At 39.2% G+C, this 14763-nt stretch overlaps 1 protein-coding gene across 1 annotated transcript in view; it reads right to left on the bottom strand.

The window, feature by feature from the left end:
- The window catches only part of DNAH11 (dynein axonemal heavy chain 11), a 311756-nt gene that overhangs the window by 8481 nt on the left and 288512 nt on the right, over window positions 1-14763 (bottom strand). The window contains exons 75-77 of the mRNA XM_076006379.1: window positions 14469-14660; window positions 11092-11211; window positions 737-979 (exon numbers count right to left, since the gene is read on the bottom strand). Coding sequence (XP_075862494.1) covers window positions 737-979; window positions 11092-11211; window positions 14469-14660 — 555 coding nt within the window. The remainder of the gene's footprint in view (window positions 1-736; window positions 980-11091; window positions 11212-14468; window positions 14661-14763) is intronic.

The raw sequence follows: 14763 nt of genomic DNA on the forward strand, positions 1-14763 counted from the left end.
CTTTCTATTTATAGTAGAGACGGGGGTCTCACTCTTGCTCAGGCTGGTTTCGAACTCCTGACCTCGAGCAATCCGCCCGCCTTGGCCTCCCAGAGAGCTAGGATTACAGGCGTGAGCCACCGCGCCCAGCCTCTGAGCACTATTAAAGCAAAACATTATGTACTCACTTCCCGGTATAGAAAAATGAATATTATTAGTGGATACCTTTGGGAGTTGCTTTTTTGACAAAAGACTATAAAAGAATGTTCATGACTATGATATTCATAAATGTGAAAACCTAGAAACAACCCACACATCCATTCACAGAATGAAGAAAGAATTGTATATTCACGTAGAATGCTAAATAAAAATGAACCATTGGTTCACGAACAACATGGATGAATCTCAAGGATGAATCTCAAATACAATGCAGAGTAAAAGCAGCTAGATAGAAATAAGTACATAAAAAGTATGATTCCATGTATTTTAAGTTAGAAAACAGGCAAGCTAATCTGTCACGTGATAGAGGTAAGGATATTGATTACCCTTGGGAAGTGAGGAGTTAAATTAACCTGGTAAAAGGTGTAAGTATCCCTCTTGAATGTCTGGAAATGGTCTATATTTTGATCTAGGTTGTCGTTATATGAGTATATACATAGGTACAATTTCATTGAGTTGTACACTGAAGATTAGGACCCTCAGTGTATATAAGTTATACCGCAATTTAACAAAAGAAAAGAACAGACAGACCCTTTACCTTTTCTTCTGTAGACGGCCCCAGTTCATCACCGCTTAGTGCGTTCCTGGGCTGCATCTCCAGCAAAGTTCTGAAGAGGGTGTTGGATGTCACTGTCAGGAATTCTATTTCAGCATTTGGGTGGAGGCCGTACAGTGCGGGGCTTTCTGGAGGAAGCATCTCTTCTACGTACTGGTGGTAGCCTGAATAATCTAGGTAGGGTGGGGCTGCGAATCCTGGTGCCAGCATAAGTTCATCTTCAATCTTCAACCATAAAGGAAAAGTCCGTTACTCCAAATCTAGGCAGGTGTCAATTTTCACTTCCTAAACACCTGGAGAACACTCTGGCAAGAAGGTCCCAGCATGATGCCGGATTGGTAGCAGGCTCTCTAAAATGTTGCATAATCAACCATATTGATCTATGTATGGTATCAGGCTGATGTCTGGGGAGAATTCCAAGGAACCCATGAGAACTCTATCCCTAGGAAGATTTCATTTGCGAAGTGCTTGGGGATGTGACCCCTCACACACCAAAGGAACGTGCAGGTGTTGCCATCGCTGTACACTGTCACCCTGTTACACACTTCATTCAGTCCATTGATTCTCCCAGACTTCCCGACCTCCCAGAGAGGAAATCAAGACTCTTGACATAATTTGCCTAAGCAGACGTTTGATTTTAATCTTAATTCTGAACTCATTTTAGTATGACTCCAGTGTATGTTTTCCCAGTGTACTGTACTTTTCACCGTACTGCTTCAAATCATTTTCTATATATTTGAATTTTATAAACAAATAATTATTATGTGCATCTATTGAAAAATGTGTGTGTGTGTGTGTAAGCACCATTTTGTAGGCCATGTATACTGAGAGTCAAGTCAGTGCTACCTTCCCAGGGTTTTGAGCCACTTAGGATAGTCTGTGCTGCTCATCTCAAGGTCCATTGACCCTGGAAGAGGTGCTGGCCATGCTGGTGCTCGATACACACTTGTGAATGAATGAATGAAAGTCCAGAGTAGTCAGGCACTTAGCATGCCCCTCTGCTTCACTGAGGCTGGGGGCAGAGGGTAGACGCTGTATTTAGAGAAATGTTTGGAACAAAGGCTATGTGAGCGACAATACCAAACCCTCCAAAGCTTACAATGTAGATCTTCAAAATGTAACCAAAAAAAAAAAAAAATTATAGGCCTGAGTCTGACCAGCCATAAACACTGAGTTAATTGAGTGCTTATAGTTTTCTAATTAACTCAATATAATCTCAATTTTTTTTTTAACCCGGTTGCTCTCTGGTTCCCTGGGGCCATTAACACCTCTGTTTCAGTTTTCCAGTCTCTCATGCCATAAATTCTGTCTGTATATATACTTAACTATACAGTGAAATGTTTTTAAACTCTCACCTAATGTACTCTTTTCTGCCTGGATTTTCTAAATCATTTTCTGAAAGTGGGGTTTATCTATAACTGTGTATTATGCCGTGGTCCCCTCACTACCCCCTGGAGACAAAGTGAATATTCATTTATTCATTCAGTAATATATACCGATCACGCAGTGTACCACAACAAGCCTTGGAACTCTAAACTCTCTGTATGATCTAATTCTTAAGGAATTCAGAGTCTAAAGGGGACAAGATACATGTGAATTTCCATATAGACAGTCAGGTGGTAATTTGTACCTTCCCTCTCACACCTGTAATCCCGGATTACCTAGAGACCCTGTGTCCTTAATAAAGGTGCTCAATTTCTGGCTGTGTGAATTCCAAGGCATTTTTAATATTTGAGTCAGTATTTCCATTTTTATATCAGGATTTTTAACTTACCTAAATCCTTCATGTTGCCAGAACAGAAATCTTGATCCAATGAATATGGAAAGGAACAAGTTGGACTATCCCACCAATATCCATTGGCTTGGTTTTATTCATTTATTCACATTTTTATCATTTGATATTTATATATAAGAATCAAAATTTCAATGTCACCTGGCTCAGGGTGACCGAAACAAAACTGTAGGAGAGTCAATCTCCCCCTAATTAGCCTAGGATCGATAAATTAACCAAAGTAAAAAATGAGCAAAAATATGAATAATAAAATCAAAAACTAGAATCAACAAACACATCCAGATGGAGCTTCATGCTCTACAAACCAGTATTTGGTCTTCTCAGTTAGTGCTTGCTAGGTAGTTGAAGAAATTTTAAAAGCTGCAGTTAATTTGTCCCCCAATGAAAACAAAAGGTTGTAAACAGAATTTCAAGCAAAGAGACCAGCGAAAAACGGAGCACTTGGAAATGTTAAAATGTCATGGGGACTGACGTTTGTTCAGTGCATACTCATGTTGTGCTGGTGGGACTGCAAATGGTCCATGCTTTTTGCAAAGACCATTAGGCAGTCTGTTTAGACCTGTGAAGAGTGCCATCTATATGTTAGGCGAGGAGCAAAGCAAAAGAAAAGAGCAAACTCAAAAAAGAGGGCTTGAGGTTTGCAGCCAGACAAACCTGCTTCAGTTCCCATCCCCATTTGGTGGCCTTAATAAATGACAATTTATTATACCTAAATTTCAATCTCTTCATCAGCAAAATGTCACTCACAATAGCAACCTAATGACTGGCTGTAAGAATAAGGTATGCAAACAGCTTGGCACATAGCAGCCTTTCATAAGTGTTAGCTTTGGTCTTCCCTGTGCCCTAGCTGCAGACATGATTGTTTTAAGTTCATCGTGATTTTCTGGAAAAAAAAAACAACAAAACCTGTGAAATGTCCTACTATGAATTCCTGCTATGATGCCAAACAACTAAAATTTGAAAAGCAAAGTTTGGTTCATACAAAGCCTTATATTTCCCTTTTACTTTAAGAAAACTGCAAAGATTTCAGCCTACTCAAGGAGCTCTGAATCCTGATTCTGAATTCACACCTCCTCCCTTCCCACTCCAGGGAGATTTTATGAAAAAAACTGCTTCTTGCTGATGGGGCCCTAACTATAGAGCTCTCTATACAGCGTCCTCCTTTCTTGACTTTGGGGGAGGATTGTTTGAGAAAGTTGTTGTAATGCCTCAAAGAATCAATAGTTCTAACTAGATGTTTCCCCAAAGAAGACACACAAATAGCCAGTAAGTATATGAAAATTTGCTACATAGGGAGACATGCAAATCAAAACTATAAGGTGATAGTGCTTTACCTGCTCCAGGATGGCTACAATCAAAAATGTGGAGAGATGAGATTGGGCACATTCAGAATGGTATTTACCCAAAGGAAGAAAAAGACATTCTGTAAAAAAAGATACCTGCACTCAAATGTTTATAGCAGCACAATTCACAATTGCAAAGATGTGGAAACAAGCCAAGTGCCCATCAATACACGAGTGAATTAATAAAATGTGTGTGTGTATATATATATAAAATATATATATATACACACATACATACATACACAGCCATAAAAAATAGTGAACTAATACCTCTTGTATTAACCTGGATGGAACTGGAGACCATTCTTCCAAGTGAAGTATCATAAGGATGGAAAAACAAACGCCACATGTACTCACCATTTAATTGGAACTAATTGAACACCACTTAACGTGCACATACAGAAATAACATTCATCAGAAATTGAACAGGTGGGAGGGGGAAGGAGGGAATGACTAAATTCATACCTAATGGGTACAATGCACACTGGGTGATGGGCACACTTGCAACTTTGACTCAAGTGTTACAAAAACAATTCATGTAACTAAAACATTTGTACCTCTGTAATATTCAGAAATTTAAAAAATGTAGACAATTAGCAGTATTGGTGAGGGTTTGGAGAAAATAGAACCTTCACATTAATACATTGCTGATGGGAATATAAAATGGTACAGCCACTTTGGAGAACAGTTTGGTGGCTCCTCCAAATACTAAACACAGAGTTACCATGTGACCCAGCAATTCCATTCCTAGCTACCTACCCAAAAAGAATTGAAAACATATGTCCACACAAAATTTGTACACAAAAGTTCACAGCAGCATTATTCATAAAAGCCAAAAGGTGGAAACAACTCAAATGTCCATCAGCTGATGAATGGATAAACAGAATATATCCATACAATGGAGGTATTTTTGGCCATAAAAAGGAAGGAAGTACTGACATATGCTACAACATGGATGAACCTTGAAAACATTTGCTAAATGAAAGAAGTTGGGACACAAAAGGCTACATATTATAGATTCATTTATATAAAATGTCCACAATAGGCAAATCTATAGATAAAGAAAGTAGATTAGTGGTTACCATGGGCTGGGGAGTGGTGTATTTTGCATGCCTGAGGGGCAGCAAATGGTGAGTGACTGAGAACGGGTACAGGGTTTTTTTGTGTGTGTGTGTGTGGGGGGGGTGATGCAACTGTTCTAAAATTGTGGTAATGGTTGTACAACAGTGAATGTACTAAAAACCTTTGAATCATACAATTGGCAAATGTTGTGATGTGCAAATTACATCTCAGTAAGGCTGTTCTTAAGAAGGAAAAAAAAGAATCAATGAAAATCATGCTCTGGCCAAAAGAACTTCCAAATCATAGAAATATCACTGAGGATTTGAAGTCACCTTTTTAGAAGTCAGGGGCAGGCACACCGACAGGCACAATTATTAGTAACTGGGAAAACCAGCATTCTGCCAAGTATGTTACCTCCATGGGATTACTGTCATTTTTACATTTCCCTTTCTGACATTTATTAAAAATCTCACCTATACCAGTGGTCCCCACCACCTTTCTGGCACCAGGGACCGGTCTCATGGAAGATGGTTTTTCTGCGGGTGGCGGGTGGGACAGGGTAGGCAGAGCTAAGTTTTCTGCGGATGGGGAGGTGAAGCTTTGCTGGCTAGCCTGCTGCTCACCTCCTAACGAGCCAGGAACAGGTACTCATCGTGGCCTGTGGATTGGGGACCATAGTACCATACTGCCTCTCCAAGTAGTCTTTGTAACAACAAGAAACTCCCAGTTCATTGTGAGTCTAAACAAGCACATTTGCCCTTGGCCCTTTTGGGTCAAAAATACCATGGCCACAAAATGCTGTCAAGGATTTTTCAGAAATTGCTCAAGGTTGAATTACATTATGGGGTCTTTAGAGCTGCAAAGTACACTGGTGATTTTCTAGACAGTACTTTCATTTCACAAATGAATAAACTGAGGCACAGGAAAGTCCAGCACAAAGCTAGACAGCAGGTTAGCAGCAGAACCAGGACTCTGGTCTCCTGGATTGTCCACATGTTCTCAGTGGCAGCCTGTGCCAGCACACCAGGCAGGGACACTCACAGGTCAGTGTTTTGGTGACCTGTGCCCCAGTGCCCATGAGCAGATGAGCACTCCAACCAATGGCCTTTGGGGTCTGATTATGAGTCTGGTTCTGCTATTTTCCAGCTTTTTGACCTCTGTGAGCTGAGTTTCCTTTTTGATTAAATGAGATAACACCTGGTTTCCAGGATTGTAGTGAGGAGAAGAAATCATACACATGAATTGTGTGGTACTGCCCCCTGGCACAGAGCAGGTATTTAATAAATGGTTTCCACTGTTACCATCACAGATTAAATAATATACAGCCAGTGGTAACTATATATTATGAAAATTTATGCTTCATAATAAAAATATTTCCCATTTATTAAGCATATTATTCTAACACTGAACCAGTGTTTAAATTTGACAATAAACCCATGAATTGGTCATTTTTGTTTTGAAGATAATAAAACTGAGGTTAAGAAAGATTTGGTAATATCACACGGCAAATGCAAGGAAGTGCTTGAATGTGAACCCAAGGGTTTGCTTTTTATTTCAAAGCCCAGGGTCTTATTTATTACTCTATATTATTAAAATACTTTGTGCTATATGATAACTGTAAAGTGACCTGATACTTTATTTTCTGAAAGTAATATACTGTATTACTTATTTTAACACTGCCAAGTACACACTTTATATATGAGAAAATGTTTTCCTTCTTAATTTTGGACATAGATCCTCTAAGGCACTTTGCCAACTGGACACATTTCTCTGAGCACAAACTCATTCATCCAACAAAAAAAATTCATTCATCCTCTTAACAGAAAGATAGAACTGAAAGCATTCCGATTCTTTTGATAAGAACAGCAGAACTTCAAACCCCACACTATCAATGGGCTGCTTTTTGATCATGTTCCAATGCAACCAAAGACACTAATTTCCAAATACGTTAACCTATGTGAGAATTGGCAAAAAGACTTCCTACAGATGCTGAAATGTTAGATCACGTCGCTAATAATATGAACAGCATGAGCAGGAAACATTCACATGAGAACAAAATAACGACTTTTGCAGCCTCTAACCCCAAGTCAGTAAGTGAATTAATTTCTTCTGGTGAGTTGAGAAGGTAGCACTGTCCAGTGACGATGCAAGCATGCAGATGAAGTATCATGATCTTGAAATGTCACCAGATCCGCATGGAAGGCCAGGTACCTACATTTCTAAAGGGCTTACTCACCAGTGATGCCCTGAGGTTTCATCACCTACATTTATTTTCGTTATTTGAATGGGAGCTCAGACATGTGGAGGTTAATAGACTGCTTCATTCGGCAACAGTAATTCTCCCCTTAGCCACTGGCCAGAGCAGGGAGGGAACGTCCCTGTGAGCCTCTTGCTTGGCCCCTTGCCCTCCATTGTTATTGGGAGAAGTCAGCCTCTGTGAAGGTCGAGTGCCCAAAACTGTTTATCTTCCCCATCTCCATGGCAACCTGCTCCCAGACCTCTTTTGAGGAGTGACTTCCAATTGTGTTAAACTGGAAGTCTCTTTCTGACTTGTGAAATTCTGCTCATTAGAACTCAGGGAAGACCAGGAGACTCACAATCAAAAGAAACACCTAAATAATGGTCACAAAGCAGGAAAGTCAATTTTTCTTTTGCATTGTCCCCAAATTGGTCAACATTATTTAAAAAGTTACAAAATAATTTGTCCCCAGTTTTCTCGAATATACTATGTCTTCTAATACATGATCATATTATTTCTCAAAATGGACTTGAGGAAGGTTTGATCAAATCTATTTAATGCTTCTCGGAGATGATGTTTTCAGAGGAATTATGAACAGGTTGCTCAAACTATTAAAAAAGAAAAGACAACTCTGGTATCACCCTAAACACAGTTGGTGTGATGCTTAACTGGAAATAGAAATGATATGGTATAAAGTGCCTGGGATTTTTCAAGAAATTACCAGGAAATGGCCATGAACCTGAACCTGGATATTGTTAGCGAGAGCATTGTAAGAGAGAGAGAGAACATAAGAAAAGTATGGCTGCCACATTCCGCTTCTGTAGTATAAGAAACGAGAACTGAGTACTTCTATCAGAAAACACGGCCCTGTAATAAACCATTTCTACACAGGCACAACATTAGTAAGGTAAGAACTGGGAAAAGGATGCCTGGGCTTTTTAAACTCCACTACGGGGGTGATCTACCCCTTCCTCACAAGAGAAGGAAGAACTAGACTCTCAAATCACATTTTACTTTTCTTTTTTTCTTTCACTCTAGTTGATACATAATAATTGTACATATTCATGGGGTACAATGTGACGTTTCAAAATGTATACATTGTGTAATGATCAAATCAGGGTAATGAGCATATCCATCACCTGAAACATTTCTCTGTGGTAGAAACATACAAAATCCTCTCTCCTAGCTATTTTTAGATATATAATACCTTATTGTTAACGACAGTCACCTACTGTGTAACAGGACACCAGAACTGTCTTCTTTTCTTTTCTTTCTTTTTTCTTTTCTTTTTTTTTTTTTTTTTTTTGAGACAGGGACTTGCTCTGTCTCCCGGGCCAGAATGCAGTGGTGTCATCATAGCTCACTGCAACCTCAAACTCCTGGGCTCAAGTGATCCTCCTGCCTCAGACTCCCAAGTAGTTGGGACTACAAGCACATGTCACCACACCACCTAATTTTTCTATTTTTTGTAGAAACAGGGTCTTGCTCTTCCTCAGACTGGTCTCAAACTCCGGAGCTCAAGTGATCCTCCTGCCTCAGCCTCCCAAAGTGCTAGGATAATAGGTATAAGCCATTACACCCTGGCCTGTCTTCCTAATTGTAACTTTGTACCCATTGCCCATCCTCTCCTGTCTTCCCCTCCCCAGCTATTCCTTTTCTGCCCTATACTTCTGTGATCGACTCCTTTATATTTTACACATGAGTGAGAACATGCAGTATTTGTCTTCCTGTGTCTGGCTTATTGTACTTAGTATGTCCACCAGGCTAATTCATGTTGCTGCATCTTTTCTTTTCTTTTTTTTTAAATAACCATATTATTTTATTACATAAAATATTAAGAGTTCATTATGATATATTAATGTTAATTTCTCATATCATAAATGTTATCTTTTTTAGTTTGTTTGAAATAAGTTCTGAATAAAGTTCTCACCTTGTACTTGGTTAATATATTTTTTGCTTTCTTCTTATATTTCATTTTAATTTTATTATTTATTTTTATTTTAGCCTATTAATAGGGGTACAAATGTTTAGGTTACATATATGCCTTTGTCCCACCCGAGTCAGAGCTTCAAGCATGTCCATCCCCCAGACGGTACGCACCGTATCCATTAGGTATGAATATGCCCATCCCCACTTCCCCTTCCCACCTGCTGGACACCTGATGAATATTACTTCCATATTTGCACATACGTGTTGATCAGTTAATATAATTTGATGGTGAGTACATATGGTGCTTGTTTTTCCATTCTTGTGATACTTCACTTAGTGGAATGGGCTCCAGCTCTATCCAGGATAATGCAAGAGGTGCTAGATCACCACTGTTTTTCCTGGCTGAGTAGAACTCCATGGTATACATATAACCACATTTTATTAATCCACTCATGTATTGATGGGCACTTGGGTCGTTTCCACATCTTTGCAATTGTGAATTATATTGCTATAAACATTCTGGTGCAGATGTCTTTTTTATAGAATGGCTTTTCTTCCTTTGGGTAGATGCCCATTAATGGGATTGCTGGATCAAATGGTAGTTTTACTTGTAGCTCTTTGAAGTATCTCCATATTACTTTCCACAGACGTTGTACTAGTTTGCAGTTCCATGAGCAGTGTATGAGTGTTGCTGTCACTCCAAATCCTCAGCAACATTTGTTGTTTTCGAATTTTTGATAAAGGCCATTCTCACTGGAGTTAAGTGATATCTCATTGTGGTTTTGATTTTCATTTCCCTGATGATTAGAGTTGTTGAGCATTTTGTCATGTTTGTTGGCCATTAGTCTATCTGCTCATGGATTGGCAGAATCAACATTGTTAAAATGTCTATGCTACCCAAAGTGATCTCAAGATTCAGTACAATCTCTATTAAAATACCAACATCATTTTGTGCAGATCTAGTAAAAATAATCCTATGCTTCATATGGAACCAGAGAAGACCCCATATAACAAAAGCAATCTTAAGCAAAAAGAACAAATTGGGAGGCATCAATTTACCAGACTTCAAGTTATCCTTCAGTTACGAAAACAGCACAGTACTGGCACAAGAACAGAGACAGACCAATGGAACAGAACTGAGAACCCAGATATAAAACCATCCTCATATAGCCATCTAATCTTTCACAAAGTAGACAAAAACATACACTGGAGAAAAGAATCCTGATTCAATAAATGGTGGTGGGAAAATTGGACAGCCATGTGTAGAAGACTGAAATAGGATCCACACCTTTAATTTTATTTTTAATTGAAAAATAATAATTGTATACATTTATGGGGTACAATGTGATGTTTTGAGACATGTTTACATGGTGGAATTATTAAATCAAGCTAATTAACAAACATATCACCTCACATACTTACCATGTTTTTCTTAAGCACATATTTAGTAAGGTGTTAACGATCAAAACCTAGAATATTCCACAATTTCTGTGACAGGCAAAAACACTATAATGAAATGATCCCTGGAACGGAAATCAAAAGACTTATATTTGGGGTACAGCTCTTGCTCATACCAACTTAATGGCCTGGGGCAAATCACATATCTTGTCATCTTGGTCTATAAAATAGAATTTAAGAGTGTCAACTCTGCACACCTCACAGGGTTATTATGAAACCCCCATAAGCCAGAGCATGTGAGAGGGCTTCCCCTTGGTACACCCTCTAACGTACACAGAAATCACCCAGGGAAGTCTTGCTAAACTGCAGATTCTGATTCCATACATCTGGGATGATGCCTAAGATTGTGCATTTCTAACAAATTTCCAAACCCCCACTGAAGGCAGAGCAGAACATACTCACAAAAGGCCAAGAATCCTCAATAACATAAGAATTATCCACATAGTGAAATTAGTTTTAAAAAATTCTTACCAGAATTATCTTCTCAGGAAAAATTAATTTAGAAGTGTCTTACCAGAGATGGATTCATGAATTCTTCTAGATACACCCGACACAGTCTGCGATCCCAGCCATCTGTGATGTGGCCCCCATACATGATCTCACCGAAGAGATAACGGAGGTCTTCCCATGGGACCTCGGGGGGGAAAAAAAAACAAAAAACACATTATGTTTACTTCTGTGCCTAGGGTATAAGCCACAGAGAGGCCATGGTGCACGCCCCTGTAACACAAGCCCCCATCAAAAGAAGCATTTTAAAAGTGGTTCAGAAATTGTTTTAAGTTTCTGTATAGATTTTCTTGGGAGAATTATTTTCAGTGTGTTCTAATACATTCGTAAAAATTCACACAATTTTAAAGGAAAGTGAATCATTCCTAGAACACCTTGTGCAGGCAAAGTTTATACGTTCAAGATCTCATCCAAAAATCATGAGAGAATGTTGGTTCACAGGGCTTCTGAAGTGTTACATGATTTTAGTGTCTGATTTATATCAGTTTTTATGATCTGATTCAGGAAAAGAAACATTCGCACAATTTGGATTTGGGATGTATTTAGAATTCTATCACTTTCCAAAAGTCCAATCAAAAAAATATCCTGGCCACAGACAGATTTGAGGACTTGGTTGATGGCATGACTGCCCTACTGACTGTTCTAAGGGTCGTAACTAATGCTGAACCATGTTTTCTACAAGAAATCACTGTATCTCCTCTTTATTTGGCTAAGCAGGGTTTGAAGCCTGTCTTTGCTACCCTTTAGCTTCCTCTGGGTTTGCAAAACATGCCAGTGTGTGATGAAGCTTTTCTAGACAGGAACCTTTATACCCTCGGGGGCAGTATATTGCCTCCCAACAGTTCAAGTAAAAACGTAATTATAGCCTTCGCTCCTTGCGTGATGTGACAGAACAGAACAAGTAAAATTGCTTCAACTATTCCAATGTACTTGCTACAAGTTTATTTGAATTTGAATAAATGGACCTCAAATAGGTCTTTCTTTTAAGCTGGTTTGATGTGAATGAAAAAGAAACGTGTTCTCTCTACCACCGCATGGCCTACCTTCCCAGCAGTTGAAATGGATGGGAAACAAAGACTTCTTAATCTTATTTCTCTGAGTAGGTTCAATCAAAGCCTGCTATACATTTCAATATTTGATATGTACTGATACGTCCCTTAAGATTTTATTTAGCTAGGGACTTGTTCTTTTAATAATTGATTCTCTTTCCCCAAATCCTGATCTTTGCTTTTTACATATACTTTCTTGAAAAGGGTATTTTGTACAATCAAGCTATGTGCACACACTAATTTAATTCCCAAGTCCTGATAAGTAGCTCTGTGATGTGCAGCAAATGACTCAGGTCAGGACTTCTGAGGGACATGAGAATGTGTTGAAACCTAGGGTTGTGTTGGTGTTGGAATCCCAGTAGGAGAAGCAGCGAGATATAGCACAGCTCAATTGACCGAGTGGTGTTGCAAAGACTCAAGATGTGAGAGCTGGAGGCAAACACAGGTGTCAAGTCCCCTCTGCCTCCCCTTCGTTTCTACCTCAATTGTATATAGGATTTAGCTGAAATAGGATAATATTCCTGGTCTCAGCCCCATGGGCCCATTATGAAGGACTTGAAAGTATTAAATGGTTCATTCCTTTTTCTGCAGTGAGGGATTCTGGCTCTCATAGGGACAAAGGTGGACGCCTTGCCTTGGTGCTGCCTTAAGCAATTGCCCCACCTGGGAAGAAGGACAAGAGTGGGCACCCTGACCTGGTGCTGCCCCACCCTGTTCCTGTCTGGAACAACTGTTGCACCTAGGGGAAGGATGAACCCCTGCTAATCTGCAAAAGAATGCAGGGAATCCCCTAGCCCAGGCGCAATAGGGTTTGGAAAGTGACCTTGAATAACCTAAGGCTAATTACTATGTCCTTAACTGTCCCTCAAAGTGGTTCAGTGGTGATGTCCCAACCACAAGGAGGGCCCAATCCAGACACTAGAAAACAGGATCCCACACCATAATCAGAGCCCTTTTGTTATGACAGAGGGGTCTGTTTGTTGTCTATGGCGAATGTATCTTGCTCTTGCTCTGTGAACCTGTATCTTGCTTTTGGCTCCGTAAACCTATCTTGTCCTTCCTCAGTAAACTCAGTTTCACGCTTGCCTCGCTTTTGGTGTGTCTGGTCATTCTTTGGCCAAGAGCACACCAAGAACCAAGGACAGACAACTACAACCTGACAGAACTATTATAATAGTCAATTTTAAATAGTTTAAACAAAAGGTGTTGAGATCAACACACAAAAAAATTATTATTTATTAGAATGGTCAAATATGCCCAAAGTCTACAGAAATACTTTTTAATTTTATATATTAAAAAGTGATAGATATGGAATATTGATCATCACATACCATACTGAACCCATTTATTTCAGGTACGACTTATTCAAAATTTGTTCCTTGGGAGAGCACACCCAATATGTACCAAGTGGACATACCCTGACAGCAGTCAAAGCACCAACCAAAGCTTGAGAAAACTTTGATAACAAAAATTATAACAATGGTTACTGAAAGAACATAAAACAACGATTTCTACTTAGAAACACAGATGGGTGATTTCGAAGGCCCTTCATAGAAAGTGTGGCCTAGACCAACATCTGGTGGGTTTTGACATATATACCCAAATTCTATCAGATTTAACTTAATGAAAAAAGTTTCCCTTGTGAGGATTAAGCCAGAATATCCTTAGGAACGAGTGATTCTTCCTTTTTGAAATCCAATCATTGGTTTTCAACAAGTTTTCACAAATGTTCTTGATGAGGCATTCCCATTCCCATCTGTAAAACACATTTTAGCTACGAAATAAAATCATCCATCTACTTTTAACTTCAAATCAAGGAGAACATTACTGAGAAAGTCACAACAAGGTGGCATCCTTAATACATAATAATGACATATGCAGGAAATGCACCATTATTTATACATGTGACGCGCTGTAAATTGCTTCCATCATCAGAACTAATTGTAGTGATTATTAATGCAGTGTTATGAACTGTCAGAATTGCTGTATGTAATTACATTTGTGCAAATGCTTCATTACCTGCCTAATGAATCTGGCATATATGCACATGTAAACCACTGTTTTTGTTAACATAATGAAGGACATTTTTTTTTTTTTTTTTTTGCACTAAGCCACTGATGTAGAACTGGTTTGACCTATCTTATGAAGTCCGAGCTTCCACTGCTGGAAAACCTTTGATCTGGTTCATTTTCATACTTGGCAGAAGACGCATATATAGTGTCAGCTATTTCAATAATAGCTTCCAAAGAGAAATCATGGTCCGTTTTGATAGTACCCAAAGACTGACAGATTTAGTAAACTCCTTGGACGAGGTTAACCGACCACGAGCACTGACCTTAGGGTGTGCTTCTAAGTAGTTGTAGAGGACATTGGCACAAATGGTGAGGTCTCCGAGATTGAAAGGATAGCCTCGGCTCCAACCCTGCGGGCCAAACCTCAGTCTCCCGGCAACACAGGCATGGAAGTAGCACAGAGAAAAGAGGATGCTTTTAAATTCCTGATCCTTGGAGCACATTTCAAGTGTATCCTGGGAGAAAAGAAAAGAAACGCTCGATTATCCATCTATAGGGTTTCCAAGGGCAAGGCTCTGAGTTTTCATTCATTGTGTAAAGGACTCTGAGAGAGAGATG

The sequence above is a fragment of the Microcebus murinus genome, chromosome 9 (genome assembly GCF_040939455.1).
Source record: "Microcebus murinus isolate Inina chromosome 9, M.murinus_Inina_mat1.0, whole genome shotgun sequence".
Lineage (NCBI taxonomy): Eukaryota > Metazoa > Chordata > Mammalia > Primates > Cheirogaleidae > Microcebus > Microcebus murinus.